The sequence below is a fragment of the Erpetoichthys calabaricus genome, chromosome 16 (genome assembly GCF_900747795.2).
Source record: "Erpetoichthys calabaricus chromosome 16, fErpCal1.3, whole genome shotgun sequence".
In the NCBI taxonomy this organism is placed as follows: Eukaryota; Metazoa; Chordata; class Cladistia; order Polypteriformes; family Polypteridae; genus Erpetoichthys; species Erpetoichthys calabaricus.
The window spans coordinates 74,731,247-74,758,597 of NC_041409.2; the positions used below are offsets into that span (position 1 = coordinate 74,731,247).

Below are 27,351 nucleotides of genomic sequence, written 5' to 3' on the forward strand. Positions count from 1 at the left end.
GGCAGAGCACTGAATAACCCCTTGTGTGATCAGCACAGAGCTGGTTCTGCTTTTGCCAAGGTTAACAAACTCTTGACTGTCAGTCAGATAGGACTTAAACCACTGAAGAGCAGTTGCCAGGGATACACAGCATGTTCTCCATTCTGAACAGTAGAATGTTATGTCTAACGGTCAAATACTACACTAAGATCTAACAAAACTAATCTGCTGGTTTGTCCAGAGTCTGCTGTGTCCTGAAATTAGACTGAAACGGTTCCATCAATTTATTAGAGGTCAAGTAATTGGTGAGTTGGGAGGCTACAACATGCTCAAGAACTTTTGATAGAAAAGGTAAGTGAAAAATAGGCTGAAAATTGTTAGAAGATTGTCAGCAACAAAACCAGACTTTAACAGAGGTGATACAGAAGCAATTTTAAAAGTGGCTGGCACAAAGCCAGTGTCAAGGGATGTATTTATTATTGTTGTAACAGTTGGTATTATGGCATGAAGGAAGGATTTAAGAAGTGTGGCGGGGATGGGGTCCAGTACACAGGTAGTGGGCCTCATCTTACAAAGGCAGATGTAACTGGTGAAAATTTAGAAAAAGAGCTGGATGGAGTGGGAAGATGGGAAACGATAAATGGATAATGGATTTATGTCAGTTGAATTATTTAAATCTTTAATTTTGTTGTGGAAAAAGTGGAGGAATTTTTCACAGACCATTCGGTACAGAAGGTAATTGAGCCAGATGCAGGTTGAAGTAGTCTATTAACTACAGAGAACAAAATTGTTGGTTTATCATGGCCACTTTCTATTATACTGCTATAATGTGTGTTCTTGGCTACAGTTAGTACATCCCTGTAAGCCCTTTGTTGGTCAGAGAAAGCCTGGATATACATAGTGAGGCCAGTCTTATGTGACATTCTCTCGACATGTTGGCCAGCTGCTTTTATACACCATAACTCTGAATTGTACCACAGAGCCGAGCACTTAAAGGAAACCACCTTATGCACAAAAGGACCTGTCTTATCTAGTGCTGAAAGAAGGGCTATGTTATAGTGATCAACAAGACTATCTTGTGTTGATGGAATAGGATGAAGACAGAAAAAGATTAGAAATTGAACAAGCAAGGATAACAGCAGATATTTTTAAGGTTTCTGAAAGAAATTTGACATTTGCCGGTAAGAGGAGGGAGAGAAATGAGACACTGAAAAGTACTTCTTTATGATCAGAGTGTCTCAAATCACTGCTATAAAAGTGTTGCCGACAAATAAGCCAGATGTACAGATCAGGTCCAACATATGACCACCAGAGTGAGAAGGAAAATCAACATTTTGCACCAAGTCAAAACGGTCCAGAGTAAGGATAGGAATTCACTTCTCAGCTTACACGTAGTAATGTCAATATGGATGTTGAAATCACCAAGAAGAATGACCCTCTACGAAAGGGAACTTAAGTAGGTTAATAATTCATTCAGATCAGATAAAGACGCACTGTATTTTGGGGGGACAATCGAGAACAATGAGTAAGACAAGAACTGATTTTGTCATTAGCATAAGAGGCAGACACTCGAAAGACAATAGACAGTCAATTGGGATTTTGTTCATGTTTAGTTCAGTTCCAGCAAATGCTGCAGCTCCTCCTCCTTGTCTTGAGTTGCGAGGCTCTGTGAAGTACACGTACTGTATCTGGATGGTGTCGCCAGACAGACGTAAAATTGTTTGGTTTTTGCCAGATTTCTGTTAGGCAAAGCATGTCCAGTTTGGAGTCTAACGAATTCTGAAAGAACTAGCACTTTGCCATTAAAAGATCTAGAGTTAAACAATGCAATGTTAGCTGACGTGGGTTTATTGTAGACAGATCCATTTCAGAGTTTATTTTAACTAACTGCAAATATGGCACACTGACACTCCTATTTCCAAAGTCATTAATAGATCACAAGAGTATTTTAGCATGGTACAAAGCAATATTTATCCGATAGTAGCAGAGAAGCGGTACAGTATAGCAGAGAAGGTGAGACGGGCAGGGTGGGGTGGTGCAGATGAACGAAAATAGCAAGTAGTAGAAGCGTAGTAGAAGATATTACAAGATGCACATGAAGATACCAGAGTTTGGAGGTTCCAATGTACAGCCACATACATATAACGCTGGGTGTATTACAAGCGTGACTGCCCCAGAGCAGCAAGCAAGGTAGGTATAAAATCAGATCACTTCTCAGTCATTAAGCACGTATATAAATAATCAAGAGCAATCCAGTACATCCATTATAATTCAGAAGACAGACCAGATTCATTTATTCCTGAGGCTGAGAACCCAGTCAAGGCAAAGTCCATAAAGCCTATAAACTCCAAATCAGTGCAGTTCGAGTCAGAAGAATCCATGAAATATATATACATAAAATACATATACACACAATAAAAAGCAAAAGAAGTATAAGAAGTGCAAATTCAATGCCAATTTTAACAGAAAGTGTTGTTAACAGGGAGGAGCAGCAGCAACATGCATGCACCAGTATTACCTCCCTGTTCAGGTTTCAACTTAATTAACTAACCCAAAACTGCTGTAAAACCTAATGTTAAATTTAAATTACTCATGATTTAAACTACTTATAAGAAAATAAAATTAATACAGTCAAATCATATAATCATAAGAGGCTCCGTTTAAAAATCAATAGTATGATCTGAAAAATTAAGTACCATGTAATAACTTCATGTAAGTAAAAAATACTGTACCACCACAGTACAATTTATAACATTAACAAATAAAAAAAAGCATTAACACAGTAATTGATTTTATGTTGTCTGATTGCATTCTTCTTTGGCTTTATGCATATCTTAACCTGCCACCTATATTTTTCCTCTTTATATTAGAATCCTAATTCCAAAGTTGATCAACAGCGGAGCATGAATCCAAGCAGACCACTTATAAACGACATTCTTTTTTTAGTTGCTAGAGAAAGTATTGCATATATTCTGCATGTCATATATTCTACTGTCATTATGGTCCTTCTTACCTGTTAACATGATTGTTGTGGTTACACATGACATAATACAAATAACAGTACAGTGTTGTACCGTGTTAGCCATAGATTGACACAGGAGAAAGTAGGGTGAAGTGACACCTTTTATTGGGTAACTAAATACAGTAGATTAAGGCTTCTTCCCTGATGAAGGGGCCTTAGCTGCCTCGAAAGCTTGCATTTGCAATCTATTTAGTTAGCCAAGAAAAGGTGTCATAATGCAAATAAAGCATGCATGTGCTAGATTCATCTCATAGCTTTATACTCCATCATGTGGATGGAAAAAATACTGCAATGCAAGCCAAGAGAGAAGAATCTGCAGCCATGGAAAACTGTTAGCCACAATCATGATCTACAACTTATTAATTTCTACTGTAAACCTTTAAACTGCATCTGTTACAAAGGCTGCACACAGTGACATTCCATTAAACCTAGGAAAAACAATATCTGTAAAAAAGGAAATCAGGCTGAAACATCTAAATACATAACATGCCAGTTTAATAAGCACTGCAAAATAATTGATGAAAATAGTTAAAAACAAAAAAAAGCAATGCACAGGAAGGGGAGGAGTAAAAACCGAACATGGATTTGGCTTCGTGACAGAACTTTATGTGGAATCTATAAAGCAACTGAAGTGATGCAAAAAATGATTTAAAAAAAACAAACACACAACCTAATATAGCAATGAAGAAGATAATCAAATTAAATTCAAGTTACATTATAAAGATGGGTACAAAACTGGGTTTAAACAAAGAAAGCAAACTGTTATGGTGTGAGATATTCTCATGAGACCAGTTGATGTTAAAAATGGGGTCAGTCAACTATCTGTGTTGGGGGCACCATTCTTTGTATTTAAATAAATTATCTAATCTTACATAAAAATTGGCAGATGATGTTAAACTTAAAAGGAATGGAGAATAACCTTTTCTTGGCAAAATAATATAAATGTATCAAGGTAGAAAACATTTGGACTAATATGCAGCAAATTAATTCAGTCCAAATACATACTAACCTAAAATACACACACAGTGGATTCAGAAAGTATTCTGACTCTCTAACTTATTTCACATATTGCTATGTTACAGCCTTGTGATAAAATTAAACTTTTCCCCTTATCAACCAACACCCAGTACAAAAGGGTGTTTATTTGCAAATGTATTAAGGGGAAAAAAAAAAAAAAAAAAAAACACTAAAATCAACTTTGGCTGAATAATTACATTAGTCTATCCAAATGTCACTACTCAGCTTTTAACTGTTCTTGTCAGATGGAAAGAAAATTAACGCCAGTCTGTTTCTTTAACTGAAGGATGTGACTTTTTTTCCCCACAATTGGAGAACAAAAGGGTTGATTTTTTTTTTTTTGACCAAAAGGATGTACATTTCAATGATGACAAATACATGTTACCAGAAAAAGTTTTCAAATTGCATGTTTCAAGTAGACACTAGTGTTTTCACATAAAATTTAACTGTTATCAAGTACACAAGCACAAACAATTCATAAAAAAGTGGCAGCTTACCATATTTGACATCAGGAACAGTGACTGAACTTTCTGCAATGTTGGTTGACAGAATTACCTGTGGGTTGCAAACAGTGTTTATTACCTGGTTACTTGTTTAAGTATACTGAAAAATAATAAGATCATTACATTACCTTCCTATACCCTGGAACTGGGTTAATAAAAACTCCATTCTGTTCTTCCAAAGTGATACTGGAATGCAGAGGATGCACCTGTAGCCTGATAGGTAACACAAAAATAAATATAAAATTGGAATACGTGCATGAAAATGAAAAAATCCAAACTGCAGACAATCCAGATACGCAACTGTCATAACAACACGACGCATAAATTGTTGTATATGACAGCATTAGAAATTTCAGCAGGCCTTCGGTATTAACAGTGTCATGTACAAATATCTTTCCATTTTTCCATTTACAAACCTGGAAATGCCTGGACTACCTCATGTACAATTTAAGCAACAGAAGTCCAGCATTGTGTAAATGAAGGTTACTGTTTCAACAACCATGGATAGTAAAGAAGCTATTCGGTCAGATCCTAGAGGCCCTTCAAAATAGCATTTCAGTACTCTAGAATACCAGAGAAGTTTCAAAACGGAAATGAGCAGAAAATACCTTTGGGTTCCTTGATACACAGAATATATGCAGAATGACCCCAGATATATGCCCAAGAGCTACCACCCCTAGTAGCTCAAGACACACCTGGAGCATCTTTTTTACTTATGATCTATCTGTGCAGATACTTTGCACTTTTTTCTCTCCTTCTAAGAAGATAGAAACACCTTGTAAACAGTAATAAATCTTACAGTAGTAGTATTTTTACAACAGGATTTAAAAAAAATGCATACAGGATGGAAAACTGGAGGTACTGATTGAGTCATGACATAAGGCAATTTTGTGCAATCACTGAAATGGTTACAAAAGCTCTGGTTTACAAAATTGCCCCTTATGTTCACAGCTTATCAGTAGCCTTACTAGAGACATTTATTTGTAGAGTTCAATTTGGAATATTCAGAAATGTATTGCAATTTCTTGCAATGGTTCTGTTATATTCTGTCTTATGCATATTTCGGTCTGTTATTCAACTATTACTTTGCTAAAATGTCACTCAGGATATCTTGTTAGTCTTTTTTAGGATTTTCTGTGTGAAAATGTATTAAAAACTAGATACTGTAAGTAGAACTATAGGCATATGTGCAAGGCAGAGAAGCTCCCAAGTTACTGAGAAGACAAACAAATTTTCACAGCAAACAGGTTATCATTAAGTAATGCCATTGTAACATTCTATACAAAACCACTTTAGCTGTTAATACAAACTGTATCAAAATTTAAATCTGATAATATTTGTTCCATTTTTTTTGTAATTGAACACAAAATCTTTTAAATGGAATCAACAACAATAATAAAAGAATACACCAACTTTTTTTTTTGAAGAATTTTAAGTTGGTCATTTAAATAATAACAACAACAACAACTCGTTCATTCAAAAAAATAATTATATATTACAGCTTGCGATCATGATTACCACTGTTAAGCACAGAATAATGAGATTTTTAGGACATTTTCAGTGTCACCACTGTTCTTTAAAATGATAAAAGTGCTATATAAAATACTCTTACAATTTCCTTTACAAAAATCAGAAAGTTAAATATTGCATGTGTTTCAATTCAGTTAAAGGTACCAGTTACCTTGCATATTGAATAATCATATATTATTTAAATTTTTGCTTCCATTAAAATAAACCAACAGATAAAACTCCACCCAAAAATATTTGTATATGTTACTTATCTATTACATAGCTTGTAGTGATGACTGAGAAAAATGTATTCCTTCATGGTTTTATACAGAATGGAGAGACAAAGTTTGATATAATAGAAGAGAATGGTGACCAATGCTGTATAGCAGTAAATAATACCAACATAGTCATGTTGAAAATGTGCATTACACATGCACTTTTTGGTAGAAATATTTTTAAATATATACTTCCAGAAAAATTCAACACACATCATGAACAGGAAACATGTTCCCATAACACTGCACTTTTGAATTCAAGATCCACCTCTCTGACATATTCAGTGGTCAAGAGTTCTGTCTTCAATTCAAAACAGTAGCATTATGGGATTGGCCACCATTGCCTTCTATAAAAATCATTAATTTTTTTCCCTCCTTTCTGCATGAAAACATAATAAAACATTTTCTCGACCATCACTACAAACTACATGGGGAAAGTAACAGGAAAAAAAACTAATGGGAGTATTCTCTAGGGAAAAGAAAAAAAAAAATCATAAATTGAAAAAGTTTAACTACCACTTAATAACTAAGTTAAACAGGAAATATAATAAAGGAATTCAATATGTTTAAGGAAAACACTTAATTACCTTTTCCTAACAAGTTTAGACAGGGCATCTTGCATAAAATTAATTTCTTGTAATCCTACAAAAAAAAAACAATATTAAATAAATATATTTTGACAGAAATCATATTACTATGGATAAAAAAAGTTATGCAAGTAATAAAATACTGCTAACATACCTGGCAAAAACACCAGGACACTGCCACGATTAGGAAATGTGAAGAAACTGTCTTCAGAAGCACTGTATGGAATTTTTAAAACAAAAAAAAAAAAACTAAGCAGTTCTATAATTAAAAAAGCATCATCATTGTACAAAGTTTAAAACTGCACCTCGTCAAAAGTGAATAACAAAGTGATTTAACACTAGAATTACCAGAGCCTATGAAAAAACTCGTAGATCCGGCCCACCTTAAATCGCTTCTTAAATCCGTTCACACCTCTCCGTCAGCATCCTTTGTCCTCTAGATGTGCTGATAAAAGACAAACTGCCAGCAGCCAGCTATTCCATCCCCTCACCGACTTAGAACGTGCGTGAACTTTTCCCAGCTTATGCCTTGATTGATTATCTGGGAGTGAAGTGGAGTTTTAGAGTGGAAATAATAGATTGTTATTTGGAACACAAGCATTTCATGTGTGTTCCGTTTCTACAGTAATCTGTGTAAACACATTGTTAAATCAGAAACTTTTTCATATTTTAGTAATACATGTTACAAAATGTAATAGGCATAAACTATAGAATGTGTAAAGCCTGAGTTCCAAAGATCAAATAAACACTTTCACAAAAGCTTCAAGGATGATACAACAGTTTCCATGGCGTAGTGTGGTAAGATTTGCTTCTTAGAGCGTAGCAGCTTTGCCGTGCCTCACAGACCTGAGTTCGATTCCCCACTGGGGATAAAGTGTTGCTTTTTTTTTTCTTTTTAACCTCAAACGGACATCAAATTTATAAATTGGTATGTACTGTCAGTTAATGAGATCATTATATTTTCATGTGAAATGCTCCTTTTAAAATATTTTTTTAACAATTGAGACTGCAATTAACATGAACAACTGTCCCTATAACTGTTATTTTTAAGATCCATAACACACAGACAGACAGAGCACTGCATAATAGAGAGACAGACAGGCAGAGATATATAAATAAACAGGGAAGGCACATGTACTGAAAGAAAAAAAAGATCAACATGTGCGTTGTTCCTGCTGCATTAAATAAGCTCACCTGCTCTAACATCACCCCTACCCCCAATCTGACTCTCTAAGTAACAGCACAAGTACAGACGCAAACGAAGTGCATGTGTGTACTGTATAATATTAACAAAAGCAGCTTACTACTGAAAACGGCAAATATAGGAGTGACTGGGGATCAAACCGGGGACTCTTGATTACACTTAGTTTGCATCTGTACTTGTGCTGTTACTTAGAGAGTCAGATTGGGGGGAGGGGTGATGTTAGAGCGCATGAGCTTATTCAGTGCAGCAGGAACAACACACATGTTGATCTTTTTTTTCTTTCAGTACATGTGCCTTCCCTGTTTATTTATATATCTAGTGACTTCTCTGCAGGTCTGTCTCTCTATTACGCAGTGCTCTGTCTGTCTGTGTGTTATGGATCTTAAAAATAAGTTATAAGGACAGTTGTTCATGTTAATTGCAGTCTCAATTGTTAAAAAAATATTTTAAAAGGAGCATCCCACATGAAAACATAACGATCTCATTAACTGACAGTGCATACCAATTTATAAATTTTATGTCCGTTTGAGGTTAAAAAGAAAAAAAAAAAACAACACTTAATCCACAGCGGGGAATCGAACTCAGGTCTGTGAGGCACGGCAAAGCTGCTGCGCTCTGAGAGGCAAATCTTACCGCACTACGCCAAGGAAACTGGTGTAGCATCCTTGAAGCTTTTGTGAAAGTGTTTATTTGATCTTTGGAACTCTGGCTTTACACAGTCTATAGTTTATGCCTACATTTTGTAACATTTATTACTAAAATATGAAAAAGTTTCTGTTTTAATAATGTGTTTACACAGATTACTGTAGAAACGAAACACTCTTGAAATGCGTGTGTTCCAAATAACGATCTATTATTTCCACTCTAAAACTCCACTTCACTCCCAGATAATCAATCAAGGCATGAGCTGGGAGAAGTTCGTGCATGTTCTAAGTCGGAGGGGGGATGGAATAGTCAGCTGCTGGCAGCTTGTCTTTATCAGCACATTTAGTGGACAAAAGATGCTGGCGGAGAAGTGTGAACGGATTTAAGAAGCGTTTTAAGGTGGGCCGGATCTACAAGTTTTTTCGTAGGCTCTGATAATTCTAGTGTTAAAAACACTGAATAAAAATAAATCACAAAAATTATTAAAAAGGTCTCCCTAACATGCTCACTGCACATTCCTAAAAACAGAGAAGTCATACAGAGCAAAAGAAATTGCTAAGGAAAAAAATACCACCCCAAACGCATTAATATTCATTTCTCCCGTTCCCATTTATCAAGGAGAAAAACAACATTCTCCTCTGTCTAAAACAGGGGTCTCCAACTCTGGTCCTGGAAGGCCCCAGTGGCTGCAGGTTTTCATTCTAACCTTTATCTTAATTAGAGACCTGTTTTTCTACCAATTACATTATTTTGAATTAATTTTAACTGACTTGCTTTTGAAGACTCAGACTCCTTAATTATTTGTTTTACTTAATTAGCTGCCAAACAATGAAATATGTTTGTTCGTCATATATTGGCTCATTCTGTATGTCCATCATACAATATCTGAAATAAAGAAAGGTGAAGGTCTCAGGAATGCTGATCTGCTCAGGTCCCCAAAACATTTTAACAGTGCTTTTAGGAAAGAGAAAATTAACAATTTCGAAAATGTATGCTATTGCATAATGAGAGCAGCAACAAGCCATGGAATTAAGAAACGGGTTTAATTAACAACAAGAATCAAAGCCTTATTAAGCAACTGGCTAGAGCGAAATTGAATGGAGTTTGAAGCCCGTAATTAGTTTGTCTTCTGTTGGCTCACTCATTTCACATTTCATTTCTGTTTGGGTGCCATTTAAGGAAAGAAATGAAGCAATTCAGAGGAACAAATCTTGAAAAACAAAAAAACAATTCAATTAAAATTAATTCAAAATAAAGCTAATTAGCAGTAAAAAACAGGTCACTAAGTAAGAAAAGGGTTAGAATGAAAACCTGCAGCTACTAAGGCCTTCCTGGACCACAGTTGGGGACTGTTGTTTCCTCTTCTGTGTTGAACACCACTGTACTATACATCAGAAGAGATGCATGTGCCACTTCTAAAAAGCATTCAATAATGCTATTCCCGACTTCTCTTGTATTTTGATACTATTCATTGTCATTTTCTTTGTCATACAGCCACGCCATACTTTGGCTGAAGCGACTGAAACGCCCTGAAGAATCACCTTGTAAACCGTCAGAAATTAACAGAACTGATATGGTTAACTTTTAAAAAAAAGTGTATTCAAAACTTAAAAAAAAATATATATATATATATATAATATTAATTCTGTTTCAGCTTTCCTTCTTTGTTTCAAGCCATATTTTCAATAGAATACAGGACTTCATCCAGGAGGTAGGTCTCATTTGCATGAGTCAATAAATTTTTATGGGACTACAGCACTTTGACATCTGTCAGTTTTTAGTAACTAACACACTAGTGCAAGCACACAGACACTCCAAATTTAAACATAATTTGGTTTAAACTTAATTCCTTTACAAGAATGTTGACATCTACTGCAAAAGTTGTGCTGGTGATATCACATCATTTGAGTTATGTTAAATGCAAATAAAGTATTGGAATGACCCTTGAGTGAGTGCAGCTACAGGTTGTCCATATATTGAAAGCTCATAACAGCTATACAATGTGTTTTTTTTTAATCCCATTATCACAGATACTCTGACAGCTGCTGTCCATTAAACTGTTGTCTGTTGAAGTTCATCCAATCTGCCCGGAAAAAATAATTTAAAATACATTAACAGAGGATTTCTAATTTGAAGAAAGCAGACTTACCATATTTTCATTGAGTGCGTATTAATTTACAATATTACAAATTATGGCAATAATCAACTAATCATTACAAAATACTAGTGTCTCCGGTAAATTACAGTTAGAAACTCAGCAACGTCGCATTTTTAAAAATTTCCCTGGTTATAACTATTGCCGACCACACTACCTGGCAGCATAATCCATGTATCTTCATGTTACTCTATGTACCTTCTCATAGTTTCATCATAGTCTAATCCTGATGCTCTGTATATTCAATTATCATCATTATTCATGGTATTCATATTCAAACTCCGTACTAACACCTACTTTCTCTTCTGTTCTTTTTCCAGTTTTCTGTGGTGGCGATCTGCGCCATCACCACCTATTCAAAGCACCGTGATGTCCCTACACTGATGGATTAAAGGCCAGAAGTCCTCATGACCGTCAACATCAAGTTCTTCCATGAGAACCCTGAATACAATGAGGACTGATCAAGGTCATTTATGTTAGGTAAATTGCCTAGAGGGGGCTGGGCAGTCTCATGACCTAGAACGCCTGCAGATTTTTTTTTCTCTCCAGCCGTCTGGAGCTTTTTTTTTTTTTTGTTTGTTTTTCTGTCCTCCCTGGCCATCAGACCGTACTCTTATTCTATGTTAATGAGTGTTCCCTTATTTTAAATCTTATTTTGTCTTTTTTCTCTTTCTTCATCATGTAAAGCACTTTGAGCTATATTATTTGTACTAGCAAAATACCCGCGCTTCGCAGCGGAGAAGTAGTGTGTTAAAGAGGTTATGTAAACATATATATATACATATCTACATATACACATCCACACATATATATATATATATATATATATATATATATACACATACATACACACACATACCCATATATACACATACATACATAGTGCGTTGTAACACGGGCTGTGATTGTTACATGGGAGGGAGACGACAAATCACAGCTTCCCGCTTTCTAATCGGGCCTGTGATTGGTGCTTTGACGGATGCCCAGATCCCACAGTATCTCCCCTTAGGAGAGGTGTTAGGCAAGTGTAATTGAATAGCGGTGCTGCAAGTTTAGCTTTACACCTGTTTTTAAGGCTTATTGACTGAAAGGGGCTTTCATGAAAAAAGTTATGGCTCTGCTACAGGATACACCCTCCACAAGTTAAGGAAATAAAAATAAAGGTACATATTTCTGTTTTGTTTAAACCTTTTAAGTTTGTATGCGGGCGGTATGGTGGCGCAGTGAAAGGTGCCAGTTAGGAGACCCGGGTTCACTTCCCTGCGTGGAGTTTGAATGTTCTCCCCGTGTCTGTCTGGGTTTCCTCCGGGTACTCCGGTTTCCTCCCACAGTCCAAAGACATGCAGGTTAGGTGCATTGGCGATTCTAAATTCTCTGTGGTATGTGGGTGTGTGCGCCCTGCGGTGGGCTGGCACCTTGCCCGGGGTTTGTTTCCTGCCTTGTGCCCTGTGTTGGCAGGGATTGGCTCCTGTATTTAGGATATAGTGGGTTGGATAATGGATGAATGGACATTTGTATGCATAGCCCCATTTGCCCGTTTTCGGTTTTTTTCTTTCTTCAGTAATATTTCAGCAAACCCGGAGCTTGTCACTTCAAATCCTGGTACTGACACCACTGTGTGACCCTGAGGAAGTTATTTCACCTGCCTGTGCTGCAAAAAACAAAAGTAATGTAACAAATTGTACCTCAGATGTTGCAAGTTGCTGGAATAAAGGCATAAGTCAAATAGATAAATATGTATTATACATATAGGAACTATTCATTTATTTTCAGTTAAGTCATCTGCAGCAAACCTTTATAAATGAGGGTTTCTCCTTTTTAGATAGTGCAAACTGTTTCTTCTTCATTGAGGTTTTCTCTTGGAGAGCTTTTTTCATTTCATTGAAAATTAAAGCAGCAGCTGCCAAAATATGTAGCTTTCTTATTAATTTTTCAACATTGTGTAAAATAACTTTATAAAGTAACATAAAAGGTTTAAATACTGGTTATCCTTTTACACTAATATATTACTAAAGAGATACAAAAAAAGTAAAATGCATATGTTCTTTTTCTTTAAGGAGATTAAATATTAATGAAGAAAGAAAAAAAAAAACTAAAATAGCCAAATGGGGCTATGCATACGAACTTAAAAGGTTTAAATAAAACAGAAATATATACATTTATTTTTATTTCCTTAACTTGTGGAGGGTGTATCCTGTAGCAAAGCCCTAAGTTTTTTCGTGAAAGCCCGTTTCAGTCAATAAGTCTTAAAAACAGGTGTAAAGATATTGACAATAAGCTACGCAAACCCACCAAGACATGGAATCGTTTAAATCAAGGCGCGAGTCGAAAAACACCATCCCATACTATTAGTTAACGATTAACACATTTCTATATGTATTGTAAGCATACAATACAACTGATAATATGTTGCACTTATTTATCTGGTGTACCGACATTTTTGCTTGTTTAACGGCTGAAATCCAACGTGGTTTGTGCCCTTCAGAATGAAAACAGTTTGCATTTACCTTTTTAATAAAAGGCGAGCTTTTAAGCCTGAGAAATCACCCCGTAAATTCACACGTTTAATTGCACGTGTTAATATGTATGCTTACACAGTATTAAAAGACACTCAACAATTAACGTCATTTACCTTCGTTCCCACGTTTGACTCGTGCTGTAAATCTCTTCCTTGTTTTCAGTTCACGTGATTACGTAGGAGGCGTGATGACGCGATAGGTGACTCCACCTCCTCCATTAGAGTATATGGACAAAAAACAGGCTCCAGTTATGACCATTACGCGTAGAATTTCGAAATGAAACCTGCCTAACTTTTGTAAGTAAGCTGTAAGGAATGAGCCTGCCAAATTTCAGCCTTCTACCTACATGGGAAGTTGGAGAATTAGTGATGAGTGAGTGAGTGAGTCAGTCAGTCAGTGAGGGCTTTGCCTTTTATTAGTATAGATGAAAATGTGCTATATAAATAAATGTTATTGTTATATAAGAAATACTTCCTTATGCTTGTGCAAAATTTACTATTAAGTTTTCAACTATGACTCTGTGTTCTTTCACAAACTGCTCAGTTAAAATCTTGGCTACGCAAAAATGTGTTCCATGTTATGCCCTTCACAACAGTTCCTTGTAGGAACAATACACTGTTCCCATTTCATTTCACCTTGCATTAGCAAACATTTTTAAACACCTTGATTGGAATTGCCTTATTCTCTGAATTCCACCATTTCCAACATACTCCAGTGTCCGGAAATGTCATTTCTTGAAGTGTCACTTCAGCATGGGAGAAGAGGTAAAAATTAGGTGTAGACAAATCCAGTAAGAATGGACTCGCACAACCTCTGTGAATGAACTTTTTGCCACACACATTTGAACAATGAGTGCAGCCTGAGTGGACACATCATCATGATACAGTAATCAGGATTTACCTTACACTATTCACTTTTTTTCTCTTCTCAATTTTTCTACACAAAACATACCAACACAACTCATTTCTAAACTATGAGTCAAAAGCTATTTGCAGAAACTATATGAAATGGTGGCATATTCAACCAACATTTTAATTAATTAACAGACAAGTTTTTAACCATCCATCCATCCATCCTCTTCCGCTTATCGATAGATAGATAGATAGATACTTTATTAATCCCAATGGGAAATTCACATAATTAACATAATTATTAACATAATTCACATATCCAAGGTTGGGTCGCGGGGGCAGCAGCTTGAGCAGAGATGCCCAGACTTCCCTCTCCCCGGCCACTTCTAGCTCTTCTGGGAGAATCCCAAGGTGTTCCCAGGCCAGCCGAGAGACATAGTCCCTCCAGCGTGTCCTGGGTCTTCCCTGGGGCCTCCTCCCGGTTAGACGTGCCCGGAACACCTCACCAGGGAGGCGTCCAGGAGGCATTCTGATCAGATGCCCGAGCCACCTCATCTGACTCCTCTCGATGCGGAGGAGCAGCGGCTCTACTCTGAGCCCCTCCCGGATGACTGAGCTTCTCACCCTATCTTTAAGGGAAAGCCCAGACACCCTGCGGAGGAAACTCATTTCAGCCGCTTGTATTCGCGATCTCGTTCTTTCGGTCACTACCCATAGCTCATGACCATAGGTGAGGGTAGGAACATAGATCGACTGGTAAATTGAGAGCTTCACCTTGCGACTCAGCTCCTTTTTCACCACGACAGACCGATGCAGAGCCCGCATCACTGCAGATGACACACCGATCCGCCTGTCGATCTCACGCTCCATTCTTTCCTCACTCGTGAACAAGACCCCGAGATACTTGAACTCCTCCACTTGAGGCAGGATCTCGCTCCCAACCCTGAGAGGGCACTCCACCCTTTTCCGGCTGAGGACCATGGTCTCGGATTTGGAGGTGCTGATTCCCATCCCAGCCACTTCACACTCGGCTGCGAACCGATCCAGAGAGAGCTGAAGATCACGGCCTGATGAAGCAAACAAGACATCATCATCTGCAAAAAGCAGTGACCCAATCCTGAGTCCATCAAACCGGACCCCCTCAACACCCTGGCTGCGCCTAGAAATTCTGTCCATAAAAGTTATGAACAGAATCGGTGACAAAGGGCAGCCCTGGCAGAGTCCAACTCTCACTGGAAACGGGTTCAACTTACTGCCAGCAATGCGGACCAAGCTCTGGCACCGATCGTACAGGGACCGAACAGCCCTTATCAGGGGGTCCGGTACCCCATACTCTCGGAGTACCCCCCGCAGGATTCCCCCGAGGGACACGGTCGAATGCCTTTTCCAAGTCCACAAAACACATGTAGACTGGTTGGGCAAACTCCCATGCACCCTCCAGGACCCTGCTAAGGGTGTAGAGCTGGTCCACTGTTCCGCGACCAGGAAGAAAACCACACTGTTCCTCCTGAATCCGAGGCTCGACTATCCGACGGAACCCCCTCTCCAGGACCCCCGAATAGACTTTTCCAGGGAGGCTGAGGAGTGTGATGCCTCTGTAGTTGGAACACACCCTCCGGTCCCCTTTCTTAAAGAGGGGGACCACCACCCCAGTCTGCCAATCCAGAGGCACTGTCCCTGATGTCCATGCGATGTTGCAGAGGCGTGTCAACCAAGACAGTCCTACAACATCCAGAGCCTTGAGGAACTCCGGGCGTATCTCATCCACCCCCGGGGCCCTGCCACCAAGGAGTTTTTTGATCTCCTCGGTGACCTCAGTCCCAGAGATGGGGGAGCCCCCCTCTGAGTCCCCAGGCTCTGCTTCCTCATTGGAAGGCATGTTAGTGGGATTGAGGAGGTCTTCGAAGTACTCCCATCACCGACCCACAACGTCCCGAGTCGAGGTCAGCAGCGCACCATCACCACCATATACAGTGTTGACACTGCACTGCATCCCCCTCCTGAGACGCCGGACCAGAATCTCCTCAAAACCGTCCGAAAGTCATTCTTCATGGCCTCCCCAAACTCCTCCCACGCCCGAGTTTTTGCCTCAGCAACCACCAAAGCCACATTCCGCTTGGCCTGTCGGTACCTATCAGCTGCCTCCAGAGTCCCACAGGACAAAAGGGTCCTGTAGGACTCCTTCTTCAGCTTGACGGCATCCCTCACCACCGGTGTCCACCAGCTGGTTCGGGGATTGCCGCCACGACAGGAACCGACCACCTTACGGCCACAGCTCCGGTCAGCTGCCTCAACAATAGAGGCACGGAACATGGCCCATTCAGACTCAATGTCCCCCAACTCCCTCGGGATGTGGTCGAAGTTCTGCCGGAGGTGGGAATTGAAGCTACTTCTGACAGGGGGCTCTGCCAGACGTTCCCAGCAGACCCTCACAACACTTTTGGGCCTACCAGGCCTGACCGGCATCCTTCCCCACCATTGAAGCCAACTCACCACCAGGTGGTGATCAGTTGACAGCTCCGCCCCTCTCTTTACCCGAGTGTCCAAGACATGTGGCCGCAGGTCCCACGACACGACCACAAAGTTGATCATCGAACTGAGGCCTAGGGTGTCCTGGTGCCAAGTGCACATATGAACACCCCTATGCTTGAACATGGTGTTCGTTATGGACAATCCGTGACAAGCACAGAAGTCCAGTAACAAAACACCGCTCGGGTTCAGATCGGGGGGGGTGGGGGGTGGGCATTCCTCCCAATCACACCCTTCCAGGTCTCACTGTCTTTGCCCACGTGAGCATTGAAGTCTCCCAGCAGAACGAGGGAGTCCCCAGAAGGTATGCCCTCTAGCACCCCCTCCAGGGACTCCAAAAAGGGTGGGTACTCCGAACTGCTGTTCGGTGCATACGCACAAACAACAGTTAGGACCCGTCCCCCCACCCGAAGGCGGAGGGAGGCTACCCTCTCGTCTACCGGGGTAAACCCCAATGAACAGGCTCCAAGTCGGGGGGCAATGAGTATACCCACACCCGCTCGGCGCCTCTCACCGGGGGCAACTCCAGAGTGCTAGAGAGTCCAACCCCTCTCAAGGAGATTGGTTCCAGAGTCCAAGCTGTGCGTCGAGGTGACTCCAACTACATCTAGCCGGAACCTCTCAACCTCGCGCAGAAGCTCAGGCTCCTTCCCCTTCAGAAAGGTGACATTCCACATCCCAAGAGCCAGCTTCTGTAGCCAAGGATCGGACCGTCAAGGTCCCCGCCTTCGGCCACCACCCAACTCACACTGCACCCGACCTCCTTAGCCCCTCTCATAGGTGGTGAGCCCATGGGAAGGGGGACCCACGTTGCCTCTTTGGGCTGTGCCCGGCCGAGCCCCATGGGTGCAGGCCCGGCCACTACGCACTCGCTATCGAGCCCCACCTCCAGGCCTGGCTCCAGAGGGGGGCCCCGGTGACCCACGTCCGGGCAAGGGAAAACGCAGTCCAAAGTTTTCATTCATCATAGGAGGTTTGAACCAATCTTCGTCTCATCCCTCACCTAGGACCAGTTTGCCTTGGGTGACCCTACCAGGGGCATAAAGCCCCGGACAACAGAGCTCCTAGGATCATTGGGACACGCAAACCCCTCCACCACGATAAGGTGGCGGTTAAAGGAGGAATATGGTTTTTAACCATATTCTCTATTTTAGAAATGTTTTCAGTAGAAATTATTGTATAAAGGCAACCTGACTGATTATTGTCTTCAGGGGACCATATGGCACTCCTTAAAATACTTGTGCCATTCTAGCAGTCATTCTGCAGAAAGAGTTGTTTGTAAAAGCTTTCTTTATCATCTCAAATATTTGTTTCCTCTGGCCTTTACAATCAATTTTAAACACAAAAGATTACTCACATATATTGCACCTTTGCTTTCATATTAACTACATTCAACAACAGAAGAGTACTTACTCAAATGTAAACAACTACCCTGGAACTGTATGAGCTACATAGATACAAATGTACAGTATGTAGTAATGAGAAATTATACTTCCAGCCTGTACTTCATAACGGCTGTAATGAAATTTTCATTATTACACTAAGCATCTCAAAACAACTAAAATAAGTTACATTTTAATTACCACTAGAATAAAAAGATTTATTAATTGATTTACTGTTAGTATGCTGGAGGGGCATTGGCTAGTGGTGTTACTTCACAGTTCAAAAATACAAAATACAAATTTTTGCATGTTTGAAAGCTAAAGGTTTACTTAAAGGTACAAAGATGTAAAAAGAATTTTGTTACTTGTGAGCAAGTAATTATACATTTTCAATATGTAATTACACAACATGCAACCCTTGCAGATAATGCTAATGAATGGAATATTGCTCTGTACAGATGTGTAAACTTTCACTCATCATAAACGTGCTTTAGTAGGAAGTTGTTTTAAACCTATAAAAACTACCTGTGCAGGCTCCTTTATCCTGCCAGTTTAATTGGGTGTAAGTGTGAAACACTGCTCCAAACAAGGCACAACTGGGACAACTGACTGATCCGCCGCAGATCACTCATCACACATATGTCCAACATAAATGAGCAAAACTGCAAATTATAGGTTTATTGAATTAAACATGCAAACCATCATTCAGAGGGCAATGATGGCTTAGATGGGTGAGATACTGACAGAGCTTAGCTGTTAGCTAACCAAGCAAATCTGATCACCTGAAGAGTCTCCTATGCTTATAATGTTTTACAGAGCTGAAATATTCATTATTCATTTATAAAAGAAAAATATTATTTCATACCTGTGCTCTGTTACTTCAAAGTCATCAAACTTTTGAATAAGGTCTACAGCAAGGCTGTACATTGCCCTACTTATGGCAAGTTCTTCAGACTGCAAGAAATTCACCTAGGGAATTGGAAAAATGACAGCACAAATGCAAATTCTAATGTAGGAGTGTATCGATTCAGCTTCAATCAGTTTCAAAGTGAAAGGCATAAATTAGTACAAGCGCTCGTTCACTGGAGAAAAGCAAACTAAAATGCAGAGGAACAACTACAAAATGTAATAAAAATGCTTTAACTTGTATTATTTAGCAGTCCAGAGTTTATTTTGATAATTTCTCAAAACCACTATTAAAACAGCACAAAACAAAACATGGTGTCAAAATCCTGTTGGTTACAATTCAATAAATATGGTTTTCTTTTTAATTTCTAAGTAAATCTCAGTATGTCACAGTACAGAAAAGAAGACTGTGATAATCCATCAGCTGCAGATCTAACAAAATCTTACATTATATAAGACCAGATGCTCCAGATCATCTAGATAGTAATCCTCAATCTCATGAGGTATGCCTTCCACTTCAAAGACGGTGGCTGGGTTCATGTAGTTCCGGACAGGATTTCCAAAATAATCCGCAAATTCTTTGCAGTTAATGGTAGCAGACATAAGTACAACCTGCAAAACACAACTATAAATTATATCCTAGGAAGAGACAATCAAATAACTGTGTAACAAAAATATATTTTGAAAGAAACACTAAACATCTAAAGGAAGCAATATTTAGAAAAGACTAAAAGGTGCTACAGCAGAAAAACTTAAGTAACAGCATTTCCTTTTTGAAATTTATAAAGCCAAACATGTGGCTTATTTGGGAAGCCCAAAGGTTCATAGTTAGGAAAAGGCATTTAAAACCTATGGTTAAATAGTATTTCTATATTTTATTTAAAATTAGTGTCTTTTGTACAAAACATTGACAGGCCACAACAACAAAATATATAAATGAGTACCTGGAAAGAAACACAATAAAAGCAAGTAAAAGTAAAGATGGCCCAGATACTTTGATGCAGGCTTTTACACTGTTGCGCAAGTGACACACTATTACACCATATCAAAGAAGCACATAAAAAGAGAAGGAACATGGCTGAAAGATGATTTGTTTTCAATCCTATTCTTGTAAAATTGATCTATTTGTATGGAATGTTGTGTGATTTCAATAAATTAAAAAAAAGATGAAAAATATTCTGAAGAAAAAAAAAACAACTTAACAAAATGAAGAATGTTTGATTGCATTCAAATATGATCGATCTGCCAATCGTCACCTCTCCTGGGGAGTCACAACACATTCAGGTACTATGAGATTTCAGGTCTTGCACAGAAATGGCTTAAACTTTTCATTCAAGATGCTATTTTAATTCTGGATGTATTTCATCGGAGGGAGGGTTCCTGTACTTGCCGAGAATGGCACCACTTACACTGTGACCCTACTTTGGATAAGTGGGTTTAAAAAAAACAGAAGGCTGAATTATCTCAGAGTGTAAAAAAGGCAGGAGGGAGACTGGTGTGATAAGTTAATTCATTCTGATTAACATTTACATTTCAGCCCTCTGCAAACTGGGACTCGAAACAGAAATTGACTTGATTACCAATTCTCTAACGATTAATCATTCAACAGATCTGGCAACTTCAACCACAGGACTTTGGAATGAGTACTGACCAACTCTGATTGGTATGTGTCACGTTCCACAAGAGGTAACAACTAGCTGGATCTGCTTTATTTAAATATTAAACGCTTTTAAATGTAAACCTGTGGTACAACTGGGAATATCTGCTTATCATTAGTAAATTCAGAAGTTCTTGTGTGTGTTGATGGAGGCTTGTTGTTAATTATATCAAGTTTAAAATAAATGTATTTACAGTTTTAAATATTTAATTAATGTTTAAAAGTTTACTGTATTTCAGTTCTGTAAAATAAAGCATTTTAAAAATAATAATGTTTTACTTAAGTTTAATGTGAAATTTCAAAAATTCTAAAGGAAAAAACATGGTAGCTAACAACAGTTAACAACTCTAGGCATTCAAAACTTTAGTTTATACTCCTTTTAAAGCAAGATCTGTTCAAATGATATCATAATATGCAATCTCTCTCACTGTGGCCCTTGGAATGCCTATTTATTAGATCTTTTCTAACTGGAACTTGAACTAACTTGTACTGTCAGCCTTGGAAAATGCCCAATAAAGTACTGAAACCTCCTCAAGGGAAGTAACCATCTTCATGAGCTCTCCTCACAGTGCAGTCAAGTTTTCTTATTCTTTTACATTCAAACCTCCATGGCATTTGGCACAGCTCTTTGTATGTTGGTCAATCCCCTGCAGATTTTCACCAGCACATTTCTACGGAGATCTGAGCCAGTTCAAGATAAAACACACTATAAGAGGAATATCCAAAGCAACTGTAAAATGAATTTCAGCTCCCTTACAAAACACACAGCTGAGACTCAAAGTAAAATCATCACTTAGTACGGATACAAGAATGATGAGAAATTAAGGCAAAAGACTGTTCCAAAATGACAAATCCTGCATTTTTTTATTCATTCCAGCAGCAGTATGAACTGGACAGATGAGTGTTTATGCAGCACTGAATTCATACAGTGCAAGTTAAGTAAGTGAAAGTGATAAAACATCCATTCATCCTTTTGCCTCCAAAGGTGTCTGACTTGGGCCCACAAAAAATTGCAGTCAGGTGACATCATTGGCCCATGAGCCACTAATTGACGATCCTGGATCTAGGGCACTCTGTTATGATACATATGAACATACTGTAAAGACACACTAAATTACCTTAACAAAACGTGAATTTGAGTGGAGTAATTTGCGCACAATCAGCAATAGAAAATCCAACTCTTCTGAACGTTCATGAACCTGAAATAATAATAGTTTTAAAAAAAAAATTGATACAGAGCATTATACACTGAGATAGGCATATAAATATACAGGAGGTTTCAGTAAATTAGGTAATATTTTCATTAGATCAATGTAAATAACTTTTTTTTCAAAAATAAAAAAATTTTTCCATGTATGCTTTAAATAATAATGCAATTATCTGCCAAGGACTCCACAAAAATAAACAAGGTGACCATAAAAAACTGCCCCAAAAAAGTGTCATTTTTTTTTACTAATTAAAGAACCACAATGGAAATGATGCAATTTGTAAATAAATAATGGCTTTACAGTATAATCAGCCAGCACCAAAAATAAAATTCATTATTCTTGATGTAACACCTTTATAAACTTAAGTTTTAAAAAAAATTGCTAACAAAGATTTGATTTGAATTCAGTGCATTTTTTAAATACCTTTGTTCCTTGAGTTTTGTAGAAACTAAACATTTTTGTGCCACATGCATGCATTAATCAAATTTAGAAGTTAGACTAACAAAAAAGAAGCATTAAAATGTGAGGAACCAAGCAATACTGAAGACATCTCACTTTACATGATGACAACCTACAAAAGCAAACCAAGGTCTCTTGATTAAATGTCTGGCCTATATTCATATATAAAAACATAGTATATGTTTGATACATCACAATTCCCTCAAAGATTCTGCATCAATGTATAAAACTCCATAATTGGATTTTAAATGGGATTATGAAATTTAAAAATATACAAAATACAAAACATTTCAGAGTTTAAAAAGGGTTCAATGCAAATAAAATGATAAACAGAACAAACACTAAAATGCATCCGCGAAGCAAATGTCCTTGAAACAGCAGACTTCAAGGACAAAAAGAAAAATTTTCTTCTGAAAAAATAAATTAATTAAAGCAAAGATTAACTTACAAAAACAATAGATTAAAACAAAATGTATAAATAAATACACAAATACATACACCGATCATCTACCAACATTAAAACCATCTGTCTAATATTGTGTAGGTTAAGGCATGGACTCCATAAGACCTCTGATGGTGTTATGTGGTATCTGGCACCAAGACGTTTGTACAAAACCCTGTTAAGTCTTGTTGTGATATGTGTGTATATATTGTCATATACATGCACATGGGAGGCAGCTAAAGGTCCTGAATAATGATAGTTCCACACCAGACCAGGGGGTGGCAAGGCGCATTGATTTTCTCTCTCGATCCTCTGCAGTCCATTCACAAGAAATCTCATCCGGTTCCACCGCTCACGATGATGTCACTTCCGGTCTCAGCCTTTAAAGCCACCATTTTGAATCTATTCACATCTAAATCAGTTCAGCTTTGGACTCTGACCTGTGAACAACACATACACATTAGGTGCACTTACAAATGCCCGGACAATTGACCAAACGGGAGTGGTAATTATAAATGGTATTAAAACCAAGGCTATCTTTGATCCCAGCAGCAATATTTCCATTGTTGATAGCCAATATGTACTACTGTGACAATGGGCAAAAGTTAAGACCAGTATAAACTATATCCATGGGGAAACCCGTGGGTATAAGGCTGCTGCATGTTTCATCAGCCATGGGGGAACAGTAAAGAAATTGGTCGTATCGGCTCTCCTGAATCCTACTTACCCGGCAGGACTGGTCTAAAAATAATTGTGGTTTAGTACTGTCCACACCCAAGAATAACTTGGGCCTAATTAGACAGGGATAATACATCTCAGGCTGTCTCCACGCCGTGTAATCAGCCGGCGGAGAGAGGTACGGAGGATCACGAGGGAGATGGGGCAGTTCCTGGTCCATTGCAGGGAAAAACATCATCAACTAGTGTCGCAGCGGAGCAGGAGAAAACCCTGCCCCTTAAGGTCAGACCGGACCCTGTCTCGGAGTTTAAAATTCAGTTTAGAGAAACACTGGCTTCTTTTAAAAGAGCAAAGGAACGATGACTCCCTGAAATTTGCAAAAAATGCAGTCGTACTGATTGATGGCCAACACACTCATTAGTCCATGCCACAGGATACTCACTTTGTGTTAGAAAATAACCTGCTGTATCGGGTAGCGGAGCATGAGGGGGAGGTACGGAAGCTGTTAATTCTAAGAACTTACCAGCGACAAGTTTGTAAATTGGCACACGCCCACCTCCTAGGTGGCCATTTAGGCACCGAGAAGACTTTAGAGCGTATTAAGCTCTGATTTTACTGTCCAGGAATTAATGAGGAGGCTTTTTGCACGTCTTGTCCAGATTGTCAATTGCGGCAAAATCCTAGGAGGGACCGAGCTCCTCTCATTCCCCTTCCCCTGATTGATGTCCCCTTTGAAAGAAATGGAATCGATATAGTAGGACACCTGGAACCCTCAACCCAAGGACATAAATATATATTAGTTCTCGTGGATTATGCTACCCGATATCCCGAAGCTATTCCTTTATGCTCAGCCACTTCTAAAGCTATTGCATGGCAATTGGTAGGGGTGTTTGCACAAGTCAGAATCCCTAAGGAAGTCCTTATGGACCAGGGGACGCCTTTTACCTCAGAGACTTTCAGGGAAACGGCCAAGTTACTTAAAATAAAGCACTTGAAGTCTGCGGTATATCACCCTCAAACCAATGGTCTAGTAGCGAGGTTCAATCAGATTCTCAAACAAATGCTTCGCAAGGTGGTCAGCGGGGACGGGAGGAACTGGGATCACCTCCTCCCCCTCGTTCTTTTTGCTTATCGGGAAGTCCCACAAGCCTCTATTTTGAAAGAAGGATGGGAAGGAGAGGTTCTTCCCTACAAATATATTGGAGTATATGGCACAGTTACGCAACAGATTTGGAAAAATTCGGCCCATACTTAAGTCACATGGAGGAGGTGCAAGCAGCACAGGAGAATCTTCAATGTCTTTCCCAACAGTTTCCTAAAATGACCTAGATTTAATGATTTTTACAAAGCACTCTGATGTTGCTCACTCATTAAATTGTGGTAGAGGGTCAGGGTTAGGGTACAGAGCCCCCTGTATTACAATGCTAATATCTCTAAAGGGTACAATGTATAGTTGAGCTACTTTCTCCATAAGAAAAAAAGAAAAAAAAAAGGGGGGAATGTTTTAAAGGTGGGCCAAGCACCAGCAGATTTACCCTGAACATTTCAAACTCATGTATTTGATTCAAATGTAATACAGAAAAACACAAAATAAATGTATATATTGAATTGACTGTTAATGAAGCAATTTTTCTTAATTTACAGAGAAAACATGCAATCCTTTTGGTGGGGGGCTTTGAGATGAGCTTCAATTTTAACTAAAGGATTAATAAGCAGGATCCTCATGATTTTTATTCCCTCCTGATAAAACTTCTAAGATTTGTTGTTTACCATCATCAACAGCTAACAGGAGCAGGATGAACGAAGCTGCACATAATGTCTAACATACCTGCCCAACATCAGATGTACGCACTTCGTTAATACATGTCAGGAGTTTTTTTTTTTGTTTGTTTTTTAAATAAATAAAAATATCACATGGTATCAAATAACTCCATTCATAACTTCACTTTATCATTAGCATCCAAACATAGTTTTTAATTTGACATCTGCAAAAAATGTATTCTTAAAGATTTCTGTTGACAGTTTAAGTACTTGAAAGTTTTTAATATGAGTTAATCTCGCTTTGGCAGAAAGTGATAATCTTAAATGAAAACAATAATAAAACAAATCGGTTTTAATCTACTGTTTGACTGACATTTAATGGCATTGGTCTTAAACATTTGCTTCCATTTGTATTACCAGTTTCTCAATTAAGCAACATGCTCATTAAGATGAGGGACTGAATATGCTTACTTCATCTATGAAAATATGAGAAAACTCGATCAAGCTCTTTGAAGAGATGATTTTCTGCAGAAGAACTCCAGTTGTCACATAGAGCAGTCTGGTGTATTCACTGGCTACTTTTTCTAAACCCACCTAAAAGAAAAAGAAGAAAAAATGATTGCTGTATAAAAGTATGTATGTATGTATGAAATGTCTGAAATGATGCCAACTAGGACCTGGATTTGCTTTGGATACCAGATCCCTACCATCTAAGCATTGTATGATTATTTCTTGTTGATACACAGAATACTAACATTCATATACACTAAGGGCTCGTTTATATTTCATGCTCAGAATGTGTACGCGCCCGCATCATGGCTGCCACGCGTTCATTTGATGCGTCCTCTGAGCAGGTCCTCAGAAATTAACGTGACGCGTGCGCGAGTTACAGTAACAGCACAAAGTCGGGGGGCACAGTGTGCTAAAAGTTGGAATGTGACGTCAGAGTCTCTGTTTACTATGTACATGTGATAGAAAGTCGCTTTGCGGATTCTATGAGATCGGTGTGCGCGTTGTGATATTTAATAAATGGTTTGATGTGGTGAAGCAAAATGCCGACATACAGATGTATTTCTGGTGCTTTTATATTCAAGCGTTGCATATTCCCGATTGTAATGACACGATACGTTTGAAAAGTGTCACATACCATCTTCTGTGCCATCTTTTTCTAGGGCTTCCTCTGCTCCCGACAGCAGCAAATTGCCAGCAATAGATCACCACACTGAGCACACTAAATGTATGATATTCCAACTCTCTGCACATTTACAATCCTTAGATTTATACTTGATATCACTTTCATGATGAAAAGCATTAAAATATGCATATTATATTTTACAGATAAATCTGTAATTTCGTTTAAATAAGGAATACTGTTAATAATTACACACATGGGGGTGACACAGTGGTGGAGCGTTAGGGCCCCTTTCTTGCAGGGAGTCACGTCGCTGATATTCCCTGCTGGGTTTTCTCAGTGTGCTCCAGTTTCCTTCCAAAGATATGCAGATTTGGGGATTTGGTGCCGCTAAAATGACGCTAGTGTATGTGTGTGCTTGTATTCACCTTGCGATGAGCCAAGGCCTTGTCCAGGGATTGTTTCTCACTCTTGCCCAATGCTTGCTGGAAACGGACACATCCCTGGATTTAACAAATCAACATCCTTTTCAGAGATATTGTGGTGTCATCGGAATTTAATGGGTGTTCTAGGCAATTCACAACACAGAGAAACCGAACATGTTCTCACTGCGGTAATATCTCGCACTGCAACCTGGCGGATTCCTCCAGATTTATGTAAAGTATGCATGCAAGTATAAACACTACAACGCTTGCATAGCAGGAGCGTCCGCTGCAGCATGCATCGTGTGAAGTATAAATCCAGCCTAAATCTATTCACTAATTTTGATAAATGAAAATAAACTACTGCATACTCAGTAGAAGTTAAAATCCTAACCTTATCTGTGCCACATGATCCAGTGAATACAGATATTATTCTGGAAACTTTCACTTACATACATTTTAAAAACTGCATTTATAACAGTATGTAATCAGATTAAGCTTGCTAGGTG

General features: G+C 38.7%; 1 protein-coding gene across 1 annotated transcript in view; it reads right to left on the bottom strand.

The window, feature by feature from the left end:
- The window catches only part of tdrd9 (tudor domain containing 9), a 272,667-nt gene that overhangs the window by 128,525 nt on the left and 116,791 nt on the right, over nucleotides 1-27,351 (bottom strand). Inside the window, exons 5-12 of the mRNA XM_028821874.2 lie at nucleotides 25,760-25,882; nucleotides 21,859-21,939; nucleotides 19,531-19,695; nucleotides 19,043-19,146; nucleotides 7,047-7,108; nucleotides 6,893-6,947; nucleotides 4,650-4,734; nucleotides 4,516-4,573 (exon numbers count right to left, since the gene is read on the bottom strand). Of these exons, the coding sequence (XP_028677707.1) occupies nucleotides 4,516-4,573; nucleotides 4,650-4,734; nucleotides 6,893-6,947; nucleotides 7,047-7,108; nucleotides 19,043-19,146; nucleotides 19,531-19,695; nucleotides 21,859-21,939; nucleotides 25,760-25,882 (733 nt within the window). The remainder of the gene's footprint in view (nucleotides 1-4,515; nucleotides 4,574-4,649; nucleotides 4,735-6,892; nucleotides 6,948-7,046; nucleotides 7,109-19,042; nucleotides 19,147-19,530; nucleotides 19,696-21,858; nucleotides 21,940-25,759; nucleotides 25,883-27,351) is intronic.